The sequence below is a fragment of the Rhinopithecus roxellana genome, chromosome 11 (assembly GCF_007565055.1).
Source record: "Rhinopithecus roxellana isolate Shanxi Qingling chromosome 11, ASM756505v1, whole genome shotgun sequence".
Taxonomy (NCBI): Eukaryota; Metazoa; Chordata; class Mammalia; order Primates; family Cercopithecidae; genus Rhinopithecus; species Rhinopithecus roxellana.
The window spans coordinates 5,242,114-5,262,563 of record NC_044559.1 but is presented as its reverse complement, the minus strand read 5'-3'; the positions used below and the strand labels follow the sequence as shown (position 1 = coordinate 5,262,563).

The window sequence follows — 20,450 nt, the reverse complement described above, 5'->3', positions numbered from 1 at the left end:
AATGGAGGGAGAACCTACATTTCAGCTAGAGGTTACTGCCCTGAATTCTACCCACAGACACCAGGCCTCCTGGCCCCTCCTACCTCATAGCTTCAGCTCCTGTGCCTGTCTGCCCTGGGCACCAGGTGCCTGGATCCTTCATCACCACTGCTTCCCCACACTCTTCAGAGGCTTAGGTCCTGGCAGAGGCCTGAATCCAGCTTGGGCCCCCAGGCTGCAGGTCATAGAAGAGGGGAGAGTTTGCTCCCTGGCCCAGCCAGAAAATAACAGCAACCTCCAGAGCAGAGATGGAGCTGGGAGCCAGGGGAGCTGGAGCGAATGAGGAAGGGGAGTGGGAAACATGTTAGATCCATGTAGGTATGTGGCTGAAGGCTGGCTGTGACTTTGTGTTACACAGCATTTTAAAAAATCCCAGTGTTTAGGCTATACCCCAGGCCAACTAAATCGGAGTCTCTGGGGGTAGGCTATCATTAATAATCCCGGTGGCATAACTTTTTAAATTCCCGGGTAATCATCTTGGGGATGTGCTGTACAAACATGGAAGCCCCACGGGCACCAAGATGTTGCCTTTGCTGCTTCAGCAGCCCTTGTAAGATTGGAGCCTGGATTCTGGGTGAGGCATAAGCTGAGTACTCTCCATGCCTTCTTATGAGGCCACTCGGAAGCCCTGAGAGGCAGGTGTTAGTATCTCCATTCTATGGGCGAGGAAACTGAATCTCAGAGCTGTGTGGTTCCTTGTCACTTCCCAGTTCCCTGTAGCAAATATTGGCAAGGCTGGGATGCCCACCAAGGTTGACCTGATCGTGTTGGGCCTGATGGGAGATGGAATTTACCCTGTTTTTACAGCTTGGGGAGTTTGCCTGCAATGCTGACATGTCTAGTCACAAATTCGAATGCAGAGTTTTCTTTATTTTCTTTCTTTCTTTCTTTCTTTCTTTCTTTTTTTCTCACTCTGTCACCCAGGCTGGAGTGCAGTGACTTGATCTTGGCTCACTGCAACCTCTGCCCAAGTTCAAGTAATTCTCCGGCCTCGGCCTCCCAAGTAGCTGGGACTAGAGGTGCCCACCACCACACCCGGCTAATTTTTGTATTTTTAGTAGAGACAGGATTTTGCCATGTTGGTCAGGCTGGTCTCGAATTCCTGACCTCAGGCAATCCACTCGCCTCAGCCTCCCAAAGTGCTGGGATTACAGGTGTGAAGCACTGCATCTGGCCCGAATGCAGGGTTTTCATTCAGACTCTTGCAGTGCCACTCATGCACTGCTGAAATCAGCGAGGGGTTGCGGGGCAGTCACAGAACAGACCCAGAGACACATCTCTATGCCAGAATGGGTCTTCACTAAGAATATCTCTGATGTTTCCTGTAGATTTCCACCCTGCTTCATTTGTCTTTTACACCTCTCCTCTCTGCAAGGTCAGAAACTGCCCTGGGCTGTCATAAATCAAAGTGGGTGACTCTCTCCCTCAGACAAATGCCCCACTTTGTAGGGAATGACTCAGACACTTGATTGTGATCAGCTATAATATTTTGAGGAAGAAAAGTGCTGTTCCAACAAGTTACCAAAAGGACAGAAAAGTATATAATCCATAGGTCTCTGTTCCTCTCTCTGTGTACCCCAATTAGAGTGTTCCGTGTGCAAACAAGGAAATGTCAAAGGTGCTAAGGAAAGAATTTCTTTTTAAAAATCCTATAGCAAGCTCTCGATTTCTGCTGCGTGTGCCCAAAGCATGTGAAATACAGGACCACCCACTGGCTGGGGTTTTTTACATCCACATGACTCTCTCGGGAGTAGTAAATTTTCACATAAAAGTTTGTTCTTTTAGCTTTCCTCATGTTTTCCTCAGCCATTCTGTTTCCTAATTCCTCTCTCTCACCTGATCCTCTCAAAAGAAGCCTCCAGCAAAGGGAAGAACAGGCCACTCTGGGGCATGGCTGTGTCACCATTCTATACAGCCATGCCCCATGGTAGAATGATGTCCATTCTACATCAGGCTTGCCTGAGGTGGCCATGGTGTCTTAGGCAAACCGGAGTGTGGCTCCGTGCTGTAGGAGTTTAATGAATGCATGGCACTCAGATGGGTATGACGTTGGAGCCCCCCAGACCAGACTCACTGAGATGATACATGCAAACTTGGCAGGCTGGGCACTGGGGACAGCCCTGAGCATCCAGGATCAGCACCCCATGCCAGGAGATGTGGGTGCCGTCAGCAAAAAATCAGGTGGTACCAAAAAATCAGGTGGTACCACAGGTGCTCTAGTCAGGACAGGAAATGGCCTAACCATGCTCTGCAGACTCTGTCCATCATCAGCCCTCCTTAGAGCCGCGGCTCTGTCCTTGTCGGCTTCCTTTGGCCAGGATAGGCTGCACAGGGGGGAATGCAGTGGGAGCACTCCTGCGTGGGAGTGAGGGGAGGGAGAAGCCATGGAGAGCAGGGTGGGCCACGGGGACTGACAAGACCTCGGAACGTTAGCAGGGCCACCAGGTCATTTGGCTGGCTCCCAGCGGGCAGGCCCGCACTTAGGCGGCGGGGGTGATGTCCCCAGGCCAGGGGCAGGTAAAAGGGCAGAGCTGCACCTGGGGTTCTATGGTTTAAGGTGGCAGAAAACTGAGTTTCTGCGTTGTTTTTTTTTTTTTTTTTTTTGCGACAGAGTCTCGCTCTGTCGTCCAGGCTGGAGTGCCGTGGTGCGATCTTGGCTCGCTGCAAGCTCCGCCTCCCAGGTTCATGCCATTCTCCTGCCTCAGCCTCCCGAGTAGCTGGGACTACAGGTGCCCGCCACCACACCCGGCTAATTTTTTGTATTTTTAGTAGAGACGGGGTTTCACCGTGTTAGCCAGGATGGTCTTGATCTCCTGATCTCGTGATCTGCCCACCTTGGCCTCCCAAAGTGCTGGGATTACAGGCATGAGCCACCACGACCGGCCAAGTTTCTGTATTTCTAACTCCTCCCCTCAAGCCATAGGGAAGAAGGTCCCATCCTGAAAGGGTTTGCCAGCTTCCAGAGGAGGGAGGGAGGCCCCAGGTGAGCTGCTGGCCAGACGCCTACAAGACTGTTCTTGCTAAGACATTTAACATTCCCCTGGCAACAGCTCCTGGGTGTTTCCTAGTAGTCTCTGAATAACCAGATAGCCTCTTCCAGTCCCGGGATAAGGAAACCGATCCCCAGAAGTGGACAGGATGGGCATGGCATGGGAGGGGCATAGTATTGCTTGCTGGGCTGGGCTGGGCTGGATGGCAGGGAGCCCCGTTTCCTCTGTGGACAGTCGGTACTGTGGCCAGAAATACAGAAACGCAGGGGCCAGGAGCCTCCAGGGCTCCTAGCTTTTCTTTCAGCTCTTCTTGCAAGGGCTTTCAGAAAATATGTACAGGGGACAGGAATAATGGGGCCCATAGGCCCATAAGTAAAGTCAGCATCCGTCGGGGGTTGCAGGCAGTGGCCAGGACGGCTGGTTGATTCCAGTTCCCCAGAGCGCGGTTATGCGTCTGCCGAGGGCCCGCTGCTGAGTCGTTTCTAAATAGCACACTTCCTGTTCCTGCTGCCCCGGCCTGGCCCTCGACCCTCTGTGCAGCCCCAGGGCAGCTCTCGGGCCTCCTGCCCTTGTGGCCCTGCTACTCCCCTGAGGATGAGGGGCTAGAAAGCTTTTCCCACCTCCAACCATGCCAGCGAGGTGCGAAGAGCAGGCAGCAGTCAGTGCGGAGCTGTGGGCCGGAGCTACATGTACTACTGTGCATACTCAGCCCTCTGCATCTCCCTGGAGCAATGAGGACCAGAGCAGAGGTGATGGGCCATAGACTTCTAGGCCAGGCTGAGCAGAAGGTGGCTTAGGCTGATCCAGAGGCTGACCAGGCAGCAAGCCGCCAAATGCTGCCCACCCAAGAGCCCCTGTGGGTTACATGGGAGGGCTAACCTGCAGGCCATGGGTTGGGGACACACCATCTACTGGCTATGGCAGCGGGTGGGGGTGGGTGGAAGGAAGGACATCACGTCTGTAGTGACAGATGTTGTGTGTTCCATCACCCTTGCCCTGCTCTGCTCTTTGTTGCAGGAACCACATCTCCCCAGTTTCCTTCCCAGGTTTGTGGGTAGGCCTGACCATGGCGGGGCTCCTGTGGAAGATGGTAGGCCAGAGTTGGCAGTGAGGGCCCCACGCCCCTGCTCTGCTCACCACGCACCTCTCCAGCAGCCAGCCGTGCCTCCTTGTGAGTGCCCTGCCTTGGTGGCACCCAGCTGGAGAGCCCCAGCCCCTAGAATCACAGCAGCCCCTTCCTCCTGTGGTCCAGCCTCGGCCATGGCAGTGCGCTCCACTGGTGCTAATCTCTGGGGTGCCTCAGTGTCCCCTCAGATCGGCTCTTCCACCACCTGTTACCAACCCCTGAAGTTCTCCCAAGCATCTATACCAGCACCTCTCCCATTTAATGTGAGGCCATCCTTGTGCATCCATACCTGATCACAGGTCTGGGAAGTCTGCACTTCTAACAAGCTGCACGAGGGGTGCACATCAGCAGCCAGTCCTCCAGCCACACTTTGAGAAGCAAGGACCAGGGAGATTTTGGGTTTCCTGATACTATGTGCCAGGTGCTCTGCTAGGCAGTGGGTCTCAAAGATGAACAAAACCAACCTGTTTGCATTCCAAGGAGGGAGACAGACACGGTCAGACAACAATCACTGCAAATGCCACTATCACCATCCGTGGATGCTCTGAGGGATGGACAGGAGGAGGTGAACAGCTGGGCCCTTGGCAGTCTTGGGGAGGTGGTATTTGAGCTGAGACCCAGAGTAGGGGACAGGGGAAGGTTTCAGAAGCAGTGTGTGAGCAGAGGCTGGGTGACCAAAGGGGCTGTGTGCCTTCAGTGATCTGAGAGGAGGCCAACATGGTCTCCAGGCATGGAGCTAGGCAGGTTCAGTGGCTCCTCCTCTCTCAGCAAGAGAAGACTCATCTGAACTCAGCTCCCCAAGGGATCAGGCCTCCTCCTCCCACAAGGCCTAATCCAGCTTTCAGCAAGGTCTCCAGGTGCTGGCAGTTGGAGCTCTCAGACACCTCCCCAATCAGCTGGCAGTCACACCCAGACTGCCTGGCGCCTGAGCTCGGCTGCTGGTCCCACAAACAAGGCTACTCTGGAGCATGCATGGAAAAGGGGCAAGAGCAAGGGCAGGTCCCTGGGGACACTGAGCCCCATGCAGTGACAGCAGCCTGGCCCATGCACGCACAGAGGAAATGGCGTGCCTCTTGTTGCTGAGCCTCGGTGTTATGCGCTTCCCCCTAAAGCCCACTTCTTATCCCCACATACCAGGTGATGTAGTACCTCCCTCCACCTGCCTTGCACGTTTGGGCTCCGTCTCTGTCTTAAGAGCTATGGAAGCCACCAAAGGGTTAAGTGTGGGATTATCTGGAATTTGTGTTTCCACCTGCCTTTAGGGCTGCAGCAGGAAGCAAGGGCTGGAAGGGAGGAACCAGAACAAAGGGGGCCACAGGAGGGGAAATGTCACTATCAGTGCACTGGGACCATCGGCAACCCTGGCACCAAGCACTGAGGTCAGCCTGCCCCTGGGAATGGCACCAGGGGAGGAGGAGATGCCCAGGATGGTCTCCAAGGGAGTGGGAGACCAGCCAGAGTGGGGACTGGGAAGACTCTGAGGACCCCTTCCACACTTGTTCCTGCGTTGAGATTCTTGGATGGCACAGGCCCATGAGACCATCAATGATCCCAGGTCTCAAGAGGCTGGGCCCCACCCTGAGCCAAGCTTGCAAAGGAGGAGAAGTGCTGAGGGAAGGTGAGCACAGCCAGGCACCCAGGAAGACAGGAGCCACCTGGTCGGAGGGGAGTGATGGAAGGCCAGGGTTTCCACAGGTCAGACCGTAGCTTCCAGCCAGGACAGCTTGGGCAGCAGTAGTCGTAGGAAACACCTGGAGGCTGAGGCTGCCCACACGGCCCTCCTGGCTCCATTGGATGGCAGGCTCCAGGCCGACGAGCTGCCAGGTTGGTGTGGGGTGCAAAGGTTGGGAGCATGAGAGCCATGGGGGGCCTCCCCAGTGGGACAGAAGCACAGGAGTGAGGGGATTGGGCCCTGAGGAGACCTCAGTGTCACCCGCAAGGGCTGCAGTGTGCAGGCCATGGAGAAAGGACATTGTCAGGTGAGATGTTGGCTTCCAAAGGCCCCAGGCAGGGGGCTCCGATTCCTCCAACCTTTCCCTGAGGTGTTCCTTTGAGGTCTGTGGCACCCTGGGTATGGCATGTGGATTCCCGCCTCCTGTGTCCACCTGACAAGCACGTCTCCCCTGGACTCCCATGCCTGCTCCATCACTTGTACCCTGTCTTAATTAGCAGGTTAGAGAGTGGGGTCCACTTTGAATGGGACGTTGTGTTGACTCAGAATTGCTCCCAGCTGCGAGGAATTGGTAAACCCTTACATTAAAATGCAAACAGCTGGCATTGAGCCTAGGGCCAGAAAGCAAAGCCAGCCCTTCAGCCTCACAGGGTGACCTCTGTGAGCCAAAGCCCTGAAGTGAAAGAGCCTCAGGAGGAGGGCAGTGTGAGCCATGGGCTGGCAGCTGCAGGAAGTGCAGCTCCCGCTCCCAGTGAGGCTGCTCCCACTTCTGCGTAAACCTGGGGCTCTGGGAGAACTGTAAAGACTGGGGGAGCTTTTGGAAGAGAAGTGATATCTCTGTCCACTCCAGGGCTCTGCCATTCCCAGCACTGTGCCAGGACATGGCCCCCACATAGGATGACCGCTGCCCGGTCGGGCTCCCCTAAATGCAGCCTCTGTGGCAGGCCTAGCCTGAGCGGCCCTCCCTGGCAGCTGTGTATTCAGCTTCCCTTTTCTCCAGCTTCTGCTGCCTCCTCTAAGACAGGGCAAGGGGCAGGCCTGGGGTCCCCTCCACTTCTGACATCCAGTCAACTTGGATCAGGCCTGCAGGCCTGGGTGAGTTCCCGGGACTCTTCCAAAAATTAAAAAATCTTTATACTTTAAAAATTTCTGCCGGGCCCAGTGGCTCACGCCTGTAACTCCAGCACTTTGGGAAGCCGAGGTGGGCGGATCACCTGAGGTCAGGAATTCGACCTGACCAACATGGTGAAACCCTGTCTCTACTAAAAATACAAAAATTAGCTGGGTGTGGTGGCAGGTGCCTGTAATCCCAGTTACTCGGGAAGCTGAAGCAGGATAATCGCTTGAACCTGGGAGGCGGAGGTTGCAGTGAGCCGAGATGGCACCATTGCACTCCAGGCTGGGCGAGAGAGCAAGACTCTGTCTCAATAAATAAATAAATAAATAAATAAATAAATAAATAAATAAATAAATAAATAAAATTTAAAAATAAAACTTTCTTATCAAAAAACAAGCAAAAGCCACCTCATGATCTGATCTCACCCTAATGCTACATCCTCTTACTGTCTTCATCTGTGAAGGGGTGACCAACCTTGGCTCTATGCAGGGTGGCTGTGAAAACGCCATGGCTCATGGGGGCCAAACATAGCGGTAGGGCCCACTGTGGAAAGGGTGAGGCTGAGCTGCACAGCCTCAGCTGCCCACAAACAGCTCTGGGGGCTCTTGGGGTAGCTGAGGCTGTTCTTGATGAGCTCAGGGAAGAAACACAACATAGACTGGTGAAAGGAGAAGACAGAGCCTTCTGCCCAATGTCCAGGAGCCCGAGCCCAGGAATCTCCCTTGAAACACACACTCTCACACACAGTCACACACCCTCACACATCCACACATTCACGACACCATCCCAGAAATCTTCCTTGAAAAACACACACACACTCACACATTCACATCATCCCAGAAGTCTCCTTTGAAACACACACTTTCACACACTCATACACACACTCACACTCACATTCACACCACCATCATCCAGAAATCTCCCTTGAAACACACACACTCACACTCACATTCACGCCACCATCATCCCAGAAGTCTCCCTTGAAACACACACACACACTCACACACACACATTCACGCCACCATCATCCAGAAATCTCCCTTGAAACACACACACTCACACACACATTCACACCACCATCATCAGACCTTCGTAGATAGACACCCAGGGACCTTGGTCAGAGTGAGCTGGAGGCATGGAGCGATTGAGCATGTGCAGCTCCCGCACCACTGTATAAAGATGGGGATGAACTCTGTGGCTTTGAGTCACCATAACTGCGACACTCATTCCTTTGCGCTTCACCAGACACAGAGCAACCGCCAGCCCCAAGAGCAGCTCCAGGCTGGATCTGCGCCAGACACAGGAGAAAGCAGCGGGCAGGCTGAGCAGGGGTGCTGAGGATGGAGGAAAGCTGGGAGGCTGAGCACAGCTGAAGTCCTGAGCTCCCTGTGCCGTTGACTTCTCTGTGGGCTTGAGCAAGGATCATCCCAACTCGGGATGAACCCTCCTTTGGGTCCAAGAGTCCGGCCAAGCCCAACCCAGGAGCCCAGCTGCATGGCCACCCCAGCCCCACCCAGCAAGTGGGACAGCTCCCAGAGCAGCATCTCCAGCCAGGGCCAGCTTCCGTCCGTCAGTCCCACGGTAAGCCTGGGCGAGCATGTGCATGCACAGAGACTTCCCTATCCCCTTTCTGGTCCCCTCCTGGCCACACGCAGGGGCTTTGAGAGGGAGATAGAAAAGGTCTGAACTCTGCTGAGCCATTACTGGACCTCCCTGAGCCTGCCCCCGATAAACAGGCTGATAGAGGAGGGTGCAGGCAATGTCCTTCCCAATGGAGAGCATTCAAGGAATAGAAAGGCCAGCCCTGAGGACAAGGGGCTGGAATGGCCAGACCTGTCCTTGGCTGCACTCATTCCTTTTAGAGGTTGCTTGGATGTCCCATGGAGCCCTTCAGAGAGGAGGGCACACCCTGGGTCTCTGGATCTGCCCAGCCCACAGTGAAGCCTTGGGTGCCTTCTGTCACCTCCATCATCCTAGCCCAGGCCCAGGGCCATATTCCATCAACACCACTGCTAGCTGGGGAGGGCTGAGGGCACCCTCAGGACCTGGGGATGCTGGCCCAGGTGCTGGACAGGATGGGAAGGTTCCGGTAGTGATAGGGGCCACTGGGGTAGGACAGAGACCAAGCCACCCTCTCTTCTCCAGAAAGGGGTTAGGGTGGGAGGAGTCTTTAAATCCCTTTGTCCTGACCTGATATGGTCATGACCTCCCTTCAGTGACCCTGGAGGCCTAAGCTTTCTTTCTTTTTTTTTTTTTTTGAGACAGAGTCTCGCTCTGCCGCCCAGGCTGGAGTGCAGTGGCCGGATCTCAGCTCACTGCAAGCTCCGCCTCCTGGGTTTAGGCCATTCTCCTGCCTCAGCCTCCTGAGTAGCTGGGACTACAGGCGCCCGCCACGTCGCCCGGCTAGTTTTTTGTGTTTTTTAGTAGAGACGGGGTTTCACCGTGTTAGCCAGGATGGTCTCAATCTCCTGACCTCGTGATCCGCCCGTCTCAGCCTCCCAAAGTGCTGGGATTACAGGCTTGAGCCACCGCGCCCGGCCTAAGCTTTCTTTCTAAAGGGAATTCCCTTCATTCTCATGCCAGGCATCAAGGTCAGCTGTACCCAGTTACGCTATGGGGCAATGCAACTTCTCCTCTAAGGCTCAGTAGGGGACAGGACTCCTGAGAGGGGCTCCACCCAACTCACAACCCCAGCATCTAGAGGCCTCAAACACTGTCTTGGGCCCTTGGGCTGGAGTCCATACTGCAGGCAGGGATGCACCCAGGAGTTGGCTCTGCCTTCTCCCTAAGGAAAGATAGGGTGATCCGGGCCATGTCCCTGCTTGCCAGGTACATATCTGTCTGTCCTACCAGCCTCCAGCAGGTGATCTGAGCCTACTCCTAGAAGACCCCTGTGCCATGGTCTAGGAGCTTGGGCTCGACTCTGGAAAGGACCTGCACTTCCATTCTTCTTGGCCACTTGCGAGCTGTGTGTGCAAGTGGCTTTGCCACTCTGAGCCTGTTTTCCTGCCCTGTTGAGAATCCTAACTCTTCCTTCTCAGGATTATTTGAAGGTGACAAGGGATAATGTGATTCCCTCGTTTCTGTGTCTCTTCGCAGGCAGCTGGGACTTGGGCTGCTGCCTGGGTCCCCTTCCCCACGGTTGATGTTCCAGACCATGCCCACTATACTCTGGGCACAGTGATCTTGCTGGTGGGACTCACGGGGATGCTGGGCAACCTGACGGTCATCTATACCTTCTGCAGGTGCCTGGTTGGTGGTGCTGGGCCCAGGGCACTGAGGGTGGCAGCCATGCAGGCAGGAAGAACATGTGGGCAGGAATGTTGGCTGTAACTCTGGCCAGGGCAGTGTTGAGGCTAGGCAGGGAGGGCAGGGCCATGCCTTCGATGATCTCAGGCCCAGACCTTCCTCAAGGTCACCGAAAGAGCCAAAAATGGTCCAGGGAGGCCTGACTGACTGGCACTAATAGAGACCCAGGTGCATCCTCTGTGGAGGGTGTGTGTGCCCAGAATATGTGGGTCTCTGACCATTCTGCCCTGCTCTCAGCGCACCTCTGTCATCACCTGCCCCAGAGAGCATCCTCCCCCTGCCTTGAAGAGCCACTCTAGGCCGGGTGTGGTGGCTCCCACCTGTAATCCCAGCACTTTGGGAGGCCAAGGTGAGCAGATCACCTGAGGTCAGGAGTTAAGAGACCAGCCTGGCCAAAGTGGTGAAACCCTATCTCTACTAAAAATACAAAAATTAGCCAGGCGTGGTGGTGTGGGCCTGTAATCCCAGCTGCTCAGCAGGCTGAGGCAGGAGAATCACCTAAACCCAGAAGGCAGAGGTTGCAGCGAACCGAGATCATGCCACTGCACTCCAACCTGGGCAACAGAACAAGACTCCACCCCCAACCCCCAAAAAAGAGCATTCCTGGGGACCAGGATCCTCAAGTCCCTCAAACACCCCTGACACCCACCCCCAGTGTCCCTCTCCATCTGCCCCCTTGCCTGGCTCGGTGACTGAGACAGGCGAATGGAGAAGGAGACCCAGGCTCCAGGGCCACACAGCCCTCTGGCTCTCCCACCTACTAGCTAAAGGACTGGGCACCTAATTTCTCCTCCTTGAGCCCACTTTTCTTACCTGCGAAACGGAGCTGTGCTTCATGGAGTCACTGTGATGATGCAGTAAGTTCCTGGATGTGTATTGCCCCACAAATGAGCCACTTACTGAGTGCTGTGCACCAGAGCAAGTCACTTCATGAGTGGGGGCATCTTGTCTGGAAAATGGGGACAATGACGCCTCCCTCAGGGTGGATGCAAAGATGGAAGATGACAGGAGCTGAGGCTGGTGAAAGTGCCTGGCCCGGTCGTGGTGCACAGCCATCAGCTCCTCTGCCCTTTGCCATCCCCAAGGGTGAGGACTACAGAGACAGTGTGTAGGGCAGGGCCCAGGCAGGATGTGACACTGGAGGGAGGGTGGAAGGGGGACCCGAGGACGAGGGAGGCGTGAGAAGCCATGGGAAAGCACAGTCAGGGTACGCAGGAGGAGGAGCCTGGGGAGAAACCTCTGGGGAGATCTTGGCCTGGAGGGACTCAAGGAAACCAGTGAATTGGCCAAGGAGATGGTGTGAGTCGTGCAGAGGAATTTAGAGGGCGAGAAGAGGAAAGGGACATGAATCAAGAACTGGCCTGCGCTGGGCCACGCCTCAGATTTTGGAGAGAAACTGCCCCCTGCTTCACTCTGAGGGAGCTGTCTTGGGGTCCTCACTCAGCCCACACTGCTGGGTTCAACAGCTGCTCAGCTGGTCCCTGCTGGACAGTGGGATAGCTCTGTGGCCCGGCAGCTCATGCCTGTCTGCATGCCCGTGTGTGTGTGCATGTGTGAGTGTGTGGCACATGTGTGCACATGCGTACTTGAGGGGTGCAGGAAGCTCCCCATAGCTCTGGAGGTGTCAGGAAGTGCCTCCTAACAGCTTCTGATCCTTCCAGGAGCAGAAGCCTCCGGACACCTGCCAACATGTTCATTATCAACCTCGCAGTCAGCGACTTCCTCATGTCCTTCACCCAGGCCCCTGTCTTCTTCGCCAGCAGCCTCTATAAGCACTGGCTTTTTGGGGAGACAGGTAGATACTGGGGCTCCCTTTTGCTCGAGGGAGGAGGAGGGTTTTGACCTGGGGATGCCCACAATGGTGGGTGGCCCGAAGGAGGTGATTTGCTGCGCCTGGGCAGAGAGTGGGTAGCTGCCTGTGAGTAAGCAAGAACGGAAGATGCAGTGTTGGTCCTGAGGCCTCTGCCAGCCTTGGCCAGATGTGGCAGGTGGAGGGGGTGGAGTGTGCTCAGGCCTGCTCTTCCTGTGAGGCGAGGGCCAGAGCAGAGTCCACCCCATCTCCAGACCCTCCTCCCCAGGACTCAGAGCAGGGTCTGTGCCCACAGGCTGCGAGTTCTATGCCTTCTGTGGGGCTCTCTTTGGCATCTCCTCCATGATCACCCTGACGGCCATCGCCCTGGACCGCTACCTGGTAATCACACGCCCGCTGGCCACCATTGGTGTGGCGTCCAAGAGGCGCGCGGCATTTGTCCTGCTGGGCGTTTGGCTCTATGCCCTGGCCTGGAGTCTGCCACCCTTCTTTGGCTGGAGTAAGTGGGATGCTGGAACTGGAAGTGGGGCAGATGGGCTGGGAGGGGCACATTCAAGGGGAAGTAGGTGGACTTGGGTCAGCCAGCTGATGGGGACAGGGGTGCCCAGGAACTACCTGAGCCTCAGGTCAGATGGACATTCAGGGGATGTGACCGGCAGCAAGGGAAACTGACAGTGCCCCATCAGGGGCCAAAGGACCTCCTGGGCAGCTGATCCCAAAATACAGAGGCTTTCTGGGTGGGGCAAAGTGACAGGTACTTCTCATGCTGAGTCAGACTAGGCAGGGGGCTGGGGTGTGAGGCCTCTGCAGGTGGAAGGGTGGAGAGCAAGGTAGTAGCCCTCCTGGGGCAAGACTAGGCCTCTGGCTGAAGCCCTGGCAAGCACAATCTTGTAGTTATGGTGAGCTTTCTGCTCAAATCTAGCAGGAATGGGAGGCAGTGGGCTTTGCAGGCCATCCCAATTCCCTCCAGCTTCCTCACTGCACTGGACAGGGCCAGGTCAGGGGCCAGGGCTGTATGGGGACCCGAATGCCACATACAAAGCTCCTGCCAGATAAGGAGCCCTGGTCAGTGCCACCACAAAGCCTGAGCACCTGCCCTGGCTCCCAGGTGCCTACGTGCCCGAGGGGTTGCTGACATCCTGCTCCTGGGACTACATGAGCTTCACGCCGGCCGTGCGCGCCTACACCATGCTTCTCTGCTGCTTCGTGTTCTTCCTCCCTCTGCTTATCATCATCTACTGCTACATCTTCATCTTCAGGGCCATCCGGGAGACAGGACAGTAAGAGCCGAGCATGGAAGGGGGCTACAGGAGGGGGGCCGGCCCCTCTGCCGGGCGGCCCCTGCCCCACCACTCACACTTGCACCAGCCTACCAGAGCATGCCCAGTGGCTGAAGGCAGGCTGAGCACGTGCTTACGGGGCAGCGATGTCTAGGGTGAGCCTCAGGAGACATGGGCTTCTGGGGAGGGCTTTTAGGCATGGCCAAGGGAGCAGAGAAGGCACACCGAATCAAGGGGGAGTGGGGGGCAGCTAAGACCCTCATGTCACAGAAAACTTTCTGGAAGTCACGGCTGCCTGCACTGCTGGAAGGAATGACACTCTCCCAAGTGCCCCCCAAAGATAGTCCAGGGAGGCTCCCCGACAGCAGCCGTGACCCTGGTGCTCGCTGCCACCCGACTAGGGTCAGACCTGGACTATGCGTCCTTCCTAGGGCTCTCCAGACCTTCGGGGCCTGCAAGGGGAGTGGCGAGTCCCTGTGGCAGCGGCAGCGGCTGCAGAGCGAGTGCAAGATGGCCAAGATCATGCTGCTGGTCATCCTCCTCTTCGTGCTCTCCTGGGCTCCCTATTCTGCTGTGGCCCTGGTGGCCTTTGCTGGGTAAGCAGTGATAAAGAGTTGGGGAAGAGGCTGAAGGGGTGGGGGTTGGAGCAAGAAACCTGGGCAGCTTCTTCCTCCCAGCCCAACCCCGGCCAGCCATCCTTGCACCCTAAGACCAGCCTCACAGCTTATTCTCTCCCTGGGTGAGGTGCCCAGCCCCGGGGTGGGTGGGAGGCCACCTAGTTCCTGGAAGCACCAGGGCACATGCAGAGGAGCTCTGCGCCCCACAAAGCTTTGGGCGGCCGGCCTGCTAGCCCCCTTTGGAACACACAGTTCCTCTTGAGGTCTCCTCTCTCTCCACTTGGGCTGTGGTCACATGACCAGAGGTGCTGCCCATCTCCAGGAATGGGTCCCTGAGAGCTGCCCTTCTAGCCCTTTGTGGCTAGAGTCTGGGGATTGTGACATCTGCAGCGGCACGGATGCAGGCTCACCTTCAGAAGTGTTTTTGAGAAGTGAGGGCTATTTAACCTTGGAAGTGTTTAGATAGAAGACCTTCTTATGGAGGAATGGCCTGGTCCCCCCAGGCCCCTACTGTGGGGTTTCTCTACAATAGCCAGGGCAAGAATGGGCATCACGGCTGGGGTGGGGTATGAGAAGAGCTAGGCAGAGGGTCCGAGGGCCAGAGTCAATGGGGGGAAGTGGGGTATCGCCAGCAGCACAGGCTCCAAGGGACAGTGGACCTGGGAACCTCCACCCCAAATTCGGCACATCTTCCTTCCAGAGCCACACACTCAACCACCCGCTGCTCCCTCCTTCTCACTCAGATCAGAATTCTTCTGGCATAGGCCTGGCATTGTGGCTCGCGCCTGTAATCCCAGCACTTTGGGAGGCCAAGGCAAGGGATTACCTGAGGTCAGGAGTTTGAGATCAGCCTGGCCAACATGGTGAAACCCCATCTCTACTAAAAATACAAAAATTAGCCAGGTGTGGTGACGGGAGCCTGTAGTCCCAGCTACTCAGGAGGCTGAGGCAGAAGAATTGCTTGAACTCAGGAAGCAGAGGTTGCAGTGAGCTGAGATGACGCCACTGCAACTCCAGCCTGGGTAATAGAGAAAAAAAAAAAAAAGAAAGAAAAAATTATCCTAGCACTGCCAATTCCTCCCTGTGGGGCTGACTTAGCGGTGCTGGTTTGGGCCGGATTAGGATTTGGGCTTTGGCAGGGCCTGGCCCAGAAGAGAAGGTGCGTCAGGAGGGCCAGCTAGCTTGGGGACCACACCTTCTCTGTCCTAGGTACGCACATGTCCTGACACCCTACATGAGCTCGGTGCCAGCCGTCATCGCCAAGGCCTCTGCAATCCACAACCCCATCATTTACGCCATCACCCACCCCAAGTACAGGTGTGGCTCTTTTCCAGAACCCCAACCTTGGCCTCCGAGGGCCTGGCCTGCAGATGGGGGCAGAGGCCACCACCTTTCCTGTCTCTTGTATGTGTGTTGGATGGGGGCCACCAGCAGCTGGGAGCAGCTAGTGACACTGAGTGGGATCTGGAGTTGGTGTGCCTCCCTCCCCCACCCCAGCTTCCCAGGGTGCACGGTGTGGAGGGAAGTCAGGGCTCCCTGGGCAGTATCCAATCCTAACTATGGGACCTTTCAGACCTGGGGTGTAGGGCAGCCAGGACAGCCCTGTGAATTTAAACCCTTCCCTCACCGCCCTCCCTGATAGTGTCATCCTGAAGAGACCACAGCAGGGAGAGCTCAGCTCTGCTCCCAGGGCCTGGCAGGGGCCTGGAGTGGCTCTGGGCCAGTATGCGTGCTGATAGCAACCCGGCAAGGCTGCTTCTCCCTCAGTGCTTTTGCCTGGTGGTGTCAGTCACTCACCGCCTTCCCAAGGCCAGTGGCAGGCCTGAACCCATCCAGCACAGAGGCTGCTCAGGAGTGTCCCTGGTCTCCGCTACCAGAGATGTGGCTTGAGCCAACCACTTGGGGGCTGGAAATGACATCCCCAGGCTCTCCCTGCATGCCTACCACCCAGAATCTCTCTGTTCCTCCCACCAGCCCTGTGAACCTGTCAATCTCCCCACCCAGCGTCTGTCTTTCTGTCCTCATCACCAGCCATGGTTCCCAGGGTCTGAGCCTCCCCATTTCCCCAGAAGCTCTCGGTTACCACACATTAGGCCTGTACCACCCTGTGCATCCATCCCCTCCCCTGCATCTGTCTGCCCATCCCCTGGCCCTAATCAGATGTGCGGCCCCTGCAGGGTGGCCATTGCCCAGCACCTGCCCTGCCTGGGGGTGCTGCTGGGTGTATCACACCGGCACAGTCACCCCTACCCCAGCTACCGCTCCACCCACCGCTCCACGCTGATCAGCCATACCTCCAACCTCAGCTGGATCTCTGGACGGAGGCGCCAGGAGTCCCTGGGCTCAGAGAGTGAGGTGGTAAGGACGCTGGGCCTTTGCCAGCTTGCACCTGGCCATCCCTTCCTCAGGCAGCCCTGGGGTTCTGGGGGAAACATGGGCCCTGGTGGGGCTACCTCTGAGACTCAGGGACCCTCAGGACACTGGCACCCTGACAGGAAGAGACCATCCCAACACCCCCATGGAGTTCATAATCCTCCCTGATAGGCAGGGGCACTAGGGCCAGAGAAGGGATGGTTTGGGGGTTCCCAAGAGCAGGACCAGGATTGAACACAGGTCTTCCAACTCCAGGCCATCTCCTTTTCCACACTGACTCTCTCCCTAGAGCCGCAGCCTGAAGAGATCAGCACATCTGGCCCTAGATAGGGCTCCGGAGAGTCAAGGCAGGAGTTAGTTTGGAGCTCCTTGCTCCTCCGCATTAAGCCCCCTCCTCCTGGGAGCCTTGAAGAGCTCACAGGATTGTCATGGGCCCTGGAGATAGGAGATGTGGCTTTGAGCCTCAGCTTACCACGTGCTCACTGTGGGAGCCTGGGCAGGTCACTTACCCTCTCTGAGGCTCCACATCCTCCTCTGAAAGGGAAAACAGGCATCTCACATCAGCGCTGGCAAGATGTGTCCAGGGTGGGTGTCAGCCCTCCTTGGTGCCTGCAGTTCTGCTGCCCCTAGATGCCCCCAGGAAAGCTCCGTGCACCACCGGCTCCTATTCCCGCCACACTTGGGCTCTTCCTTAATTCTACCTACAGCGCCCTCTATGGGCCTCAACAAGAGCTGCCGCCGACTGACCCCCCCAGCGATCTCCTCCCACTGCCTGCATCCCCAGGGGTATTGGTTGAGGGACTGAGAGAGGAGCTCTCAGGGGTCCCTCCTGTAAAACACTGTAGTGAACAACAAGGAGAAATCTAATCTGTTAATGGAGGCCTAGACCCTCGTGAAGACCACCCATCTATTCAAAAATATAAATAACCACTTGCTTAGGGAGGTCTGCAGGTGTGCAGATGGGGAGCAAACTTGCACACACGCGCGCACACACACACACACACACACACACACACACACACACACACACACCCTAGCATAGGCATGCACAATTTACGGGGTTTATTTGGTGACCAGCAACCATGCAAATGGTGTCAGGGGCCTCCCGCAATGAATACCTGTTGGGAGGATGGAGGAGGACCTGGTGGGGTAAGGGCCAGACCAAAGCTACGGACTGTCCCTCTCACCTCACATTCACTTTCTCACCTCCCCCAGGGCTGGACACACATGGAGGCAGCAGCTGTGTGGGGAGCCGCCCAGCAAGCGAATGGGCGGTCCCTCTACGGTCAGAGTCTGGAGGACTTGGAAGCCAAGGCGCCCCCCAGGCCCCAGGGACAGGAAGCAGAGACTCCAGGGAAGGTGACTGGGCCCGGTACCTGCCAATCCGTAAAGGGGCGGGGATTAGGGGCCAGTAGCCCAGGGAGAGGCCAGGAAAGGGAGACTTGTTCTCATGGGCAGGGGCAATGCCCTCCAGGAATCACTTGCTCCCAGCACCTCTCAGCTTTTCCTTGTCTGCCTGGGGGTCTCTGTGACTCCGAGATGCTCTGAGCAAGGCCTGCATGTGGTCTGTGTGTGTGTGTGTGTGTGTGATCATGCAACTCTGACACTGCACGGTGCTGTTGGCTGTGCTGTGCCATGATAAGTGCACGTGTGTGTTGATAAGAGTAGGAGGTCTACAGCTGGCAGAACATAGCTCGAGCATGTGTGTGGCCATGTGCCTGGCACATGCTCTGTCACTGTAACACCCATTGACACGTGACAGAGCATGCCCCAATGTGTCTGTTTCAAGCTGTGCATATGAGTGAGTGTGGGTGGTGTGTGCCTCTCTGTGTGACTGCAAGGTTGGACATACCTGGGGAGGAAGGGGCTGCAAGCTATGGATGTGCTCACCATAAATGCCCTGAGATCAGGATGTCATCCAGAATACTTGTGGCTATTAAAAGAAGGCCAGCTGTCGGCCCAAGTGCCTATGGAACGGAATGTCGATGGCGATTAGAGAAGGCCATATTCTAGAACACTGGAAATGTCGTGTGCACAGGCTCCCAAGCAGCCCTTCGCCCCAGCTGACAGCTCCCCATCTGCCCCTCCTGTCACACCCACACAACACCCCCAGCTCAGCTCCTGGGCTCTCTCTGGCTTCCCTAGCTAGTCCAAGGCCAAAGGCACATTCCTGCCTTCCTTCCTTCCTGAGTGCTGTGTCCCTGTGCATCCAAGAACGAAAGTCCTGGGCTGTACCTGCAGTTGGGTAGCCTCAGCCTCTCTCAGCATTCCCCCTGGGGGCACCGCCCCCTGTCCTGGAGCCCAGGCACTGTGCATGCCATAAATGCCAGGACAAAGTCCTGGCAGTGACCCCCAGGCTGGCCAGGCACTGATGAAAGACATAGTGCCTGTCTTGGAGGGATAGGCTGGGGTGGGGTGCTGGGCAGCCATCAACAATCACCACACACATGTGATAAGCGCTGCCATCGAGGTGTGAGCACGCACGGTACTGAAAGCAGAGGCAAGTCCCTGAGGCTCCCCAGGAAGGTAGAGGTGAAGCAGGGATCTGCAGGCAGCAGGGATGGGGAGTGGGGGGAGCACTGATCTGTCCAGGATGAGGATACAGCCTATGTGACTGTGCAAACACAGGGGCACAGGGGAGGGAGCTCAATATGTCCTGGAACAGGATGTCTCTCTGTGACCCTGAGAGCAGCCAGAGGGACCTTGGGGATTGGCAATGGGGGACATAGGAGAAGGGAAGACGGGCCGGAGGTGGTAGGAGCAGTGGGAAGGCAAGGCCCCATCAGGCACTGGCCTAGGTGTCTCTGGACCTGACCTAGGGACAGGAAGCCCTGGGAGGGGGTTGGTCAGCTTTGCAGGGTGAAGACTAGAGGAAGGAAGCGCTGCAGGGCAGGCAAGGAGTGACCCATTTAAGGGCAGCAGGAGCCGGGGTGATTCCAGAGTCTCCACATGTGGAGGAGAGGAGAGGAGAGGATTAGATCGTGGGGGTGAGGATGAGTTCAGTTGTGACCCCAGGAGTCAAGAGCCCAGGGAGCATCCCAGGAGATGCTCTGCAGGCAGTGTTAGGTGTTACTGGCTCCTACTCTGGGCTGTGGACTCTGGGAAGACCCATCCCTGACCCAGCACACAACCTGGCCCTTCCTTGCAACCTCCCCACTGCTCGGTGACCCAGCGTGTGGCGGGTCATCGGGAGACTGCCCCCAGTGAACTGCTCCTCAGCTAAACAGATGTGTGCTGTTTGTTTGCAGACCAAGGGGCTGCTCCCCTGCAAGGATTCCAGGATGTAGGACACCCACTGGCTCTCCCTTTCTTCTGGGACACATCCAGCACCCCCATGTCTCCCTCACATACACAGACCCAGGATTACGCTGTGAGCCTGCAGGATTTGGAAGTGGCCCTGTCACCCGTGCTGCACAGGATTCGCAGCCCTAGCCCCATGTCCCCTCTCCACACCTCAAAACTCCTGCCCCACAACATCCTCCACACCCACTTTCCAGCTCAGCAGCCGCATCCCAGGCTCAGCCTGAGGGGTGTGTGCCCAGGCTCTCCCGCTTCCCGAGTTGTCTGCCTCTCCTCAAATGCTGTGTGCTGCAATTGTCCAAGCGATGACAATGGTGATGGCTCCAGAGAACACACCAGCTATTTATGAGCCTCTGTTCCCAGGGTGGGCCTGTCACTGGCATAGGAAGGCCAGCTCCGCATCTCCCACTGCCAACAGCTGAAGCCGAGCACAGACCTCCCTTTGCACACTGGAACAGTTACTCACCTCTGGCTTCTTCCCCCAGCGCACCGTCCCACTGTGGCCCACATTCTTGTGCACACGGGCATTTGCAGGCACGCTCTCGCATAGTTACCTATTTGAATGCACACTAAGCACATGCGTGCACACTCTGCGTCTGTAATTCATTTCATGTAATGGAATGAATCATTTCATGTAAGCTCCTCCCAGGGCTGTGTGGATCTGACAGGGTATAGGAAAATAAAAAGTGGAGAAGGTGTCTTCAGACAAAATATGGCCTCTACCTGTTGGTGCTATTATGGGAGAGAACCAGGGCCTGGCTTGTAATGCCTCCAGCAACTTCACTTCCTCTCCTCCCTCTGTCCCCACTCTTGGGAC

At 56.5% G+C, this 20,450-nt stretch overlaps 1 protein-coding gene across 2 annotated transcripts; it reads left to right on the top strand.

The window, feature by feature from the left end:
- Positions 1–8,145: 8,145 nt before the first annotated feature.
- OPN4 (opsin 4) lies at positions 8,146–20,344 on the top strand. 2 transcript variants are annotated; one of them, XM_010380489.2, is made up of 11 exons: positions 8,153–8,525; positions 10,044–10,191; positions 11,080–11,110; positions 11,915–12,048; positions 12,359–12,562; positions 13,172–13,343; positions 13,775–13,939; positions 15,170–15,277; positions 16,138–16,318; positions 17,549–17,692; positions 19,582–19,620. In XM_010380489.2, the coding sequence occupies exons 1-11, from the start codon at positions 8,382–8,384 to the stop codon at positions 19,618–19,620; spliced, it is 1,470 nt and encodes a 489-aa protein (XP_010378791.2). In that variant the 5' UTR covers positions 8,153–8,381. The 2 variants fall into 2 exon arrangements, with proteins under 2 accessions (XP_010378792.2, XP_010378791.2); XM_010380490.2 differs by lacking the exon at positions 11,080–11,110 and having other exon boundaries at positions 8,146–8,525; positions 10,044–10,189; positions 19,582–20,344.
- The last annotated feature ends 106 nt before the right edge of the window (positions 20,345–20,450 follow it).

Bases quoted from the DNA above. Each gene is read 5' to 3' on its own strand.
- OPN4 (XM_010380489.2), top strand. From the start codon at position 8,382: ATGAACCCTCCTTTGGGTCCAAGAGTCCGGCCAAGCCCAACCCAGGAG. The intron at 8,526-10,043 runs GTAAGCCTGGGC...GTCTCTTCGCAG, and splicing joins TTCCGTCCGTCAGTCCCACG to GCAGCTGGGACTTGGGCTGC. The intron at 13,344-13,774 runs GTAAGAGCCGAG...CGTCCTTCCTAG, and splicing joins GCCATCCGGGAGACAGGACA to GGCTCTCCAGACCTTCGGGG.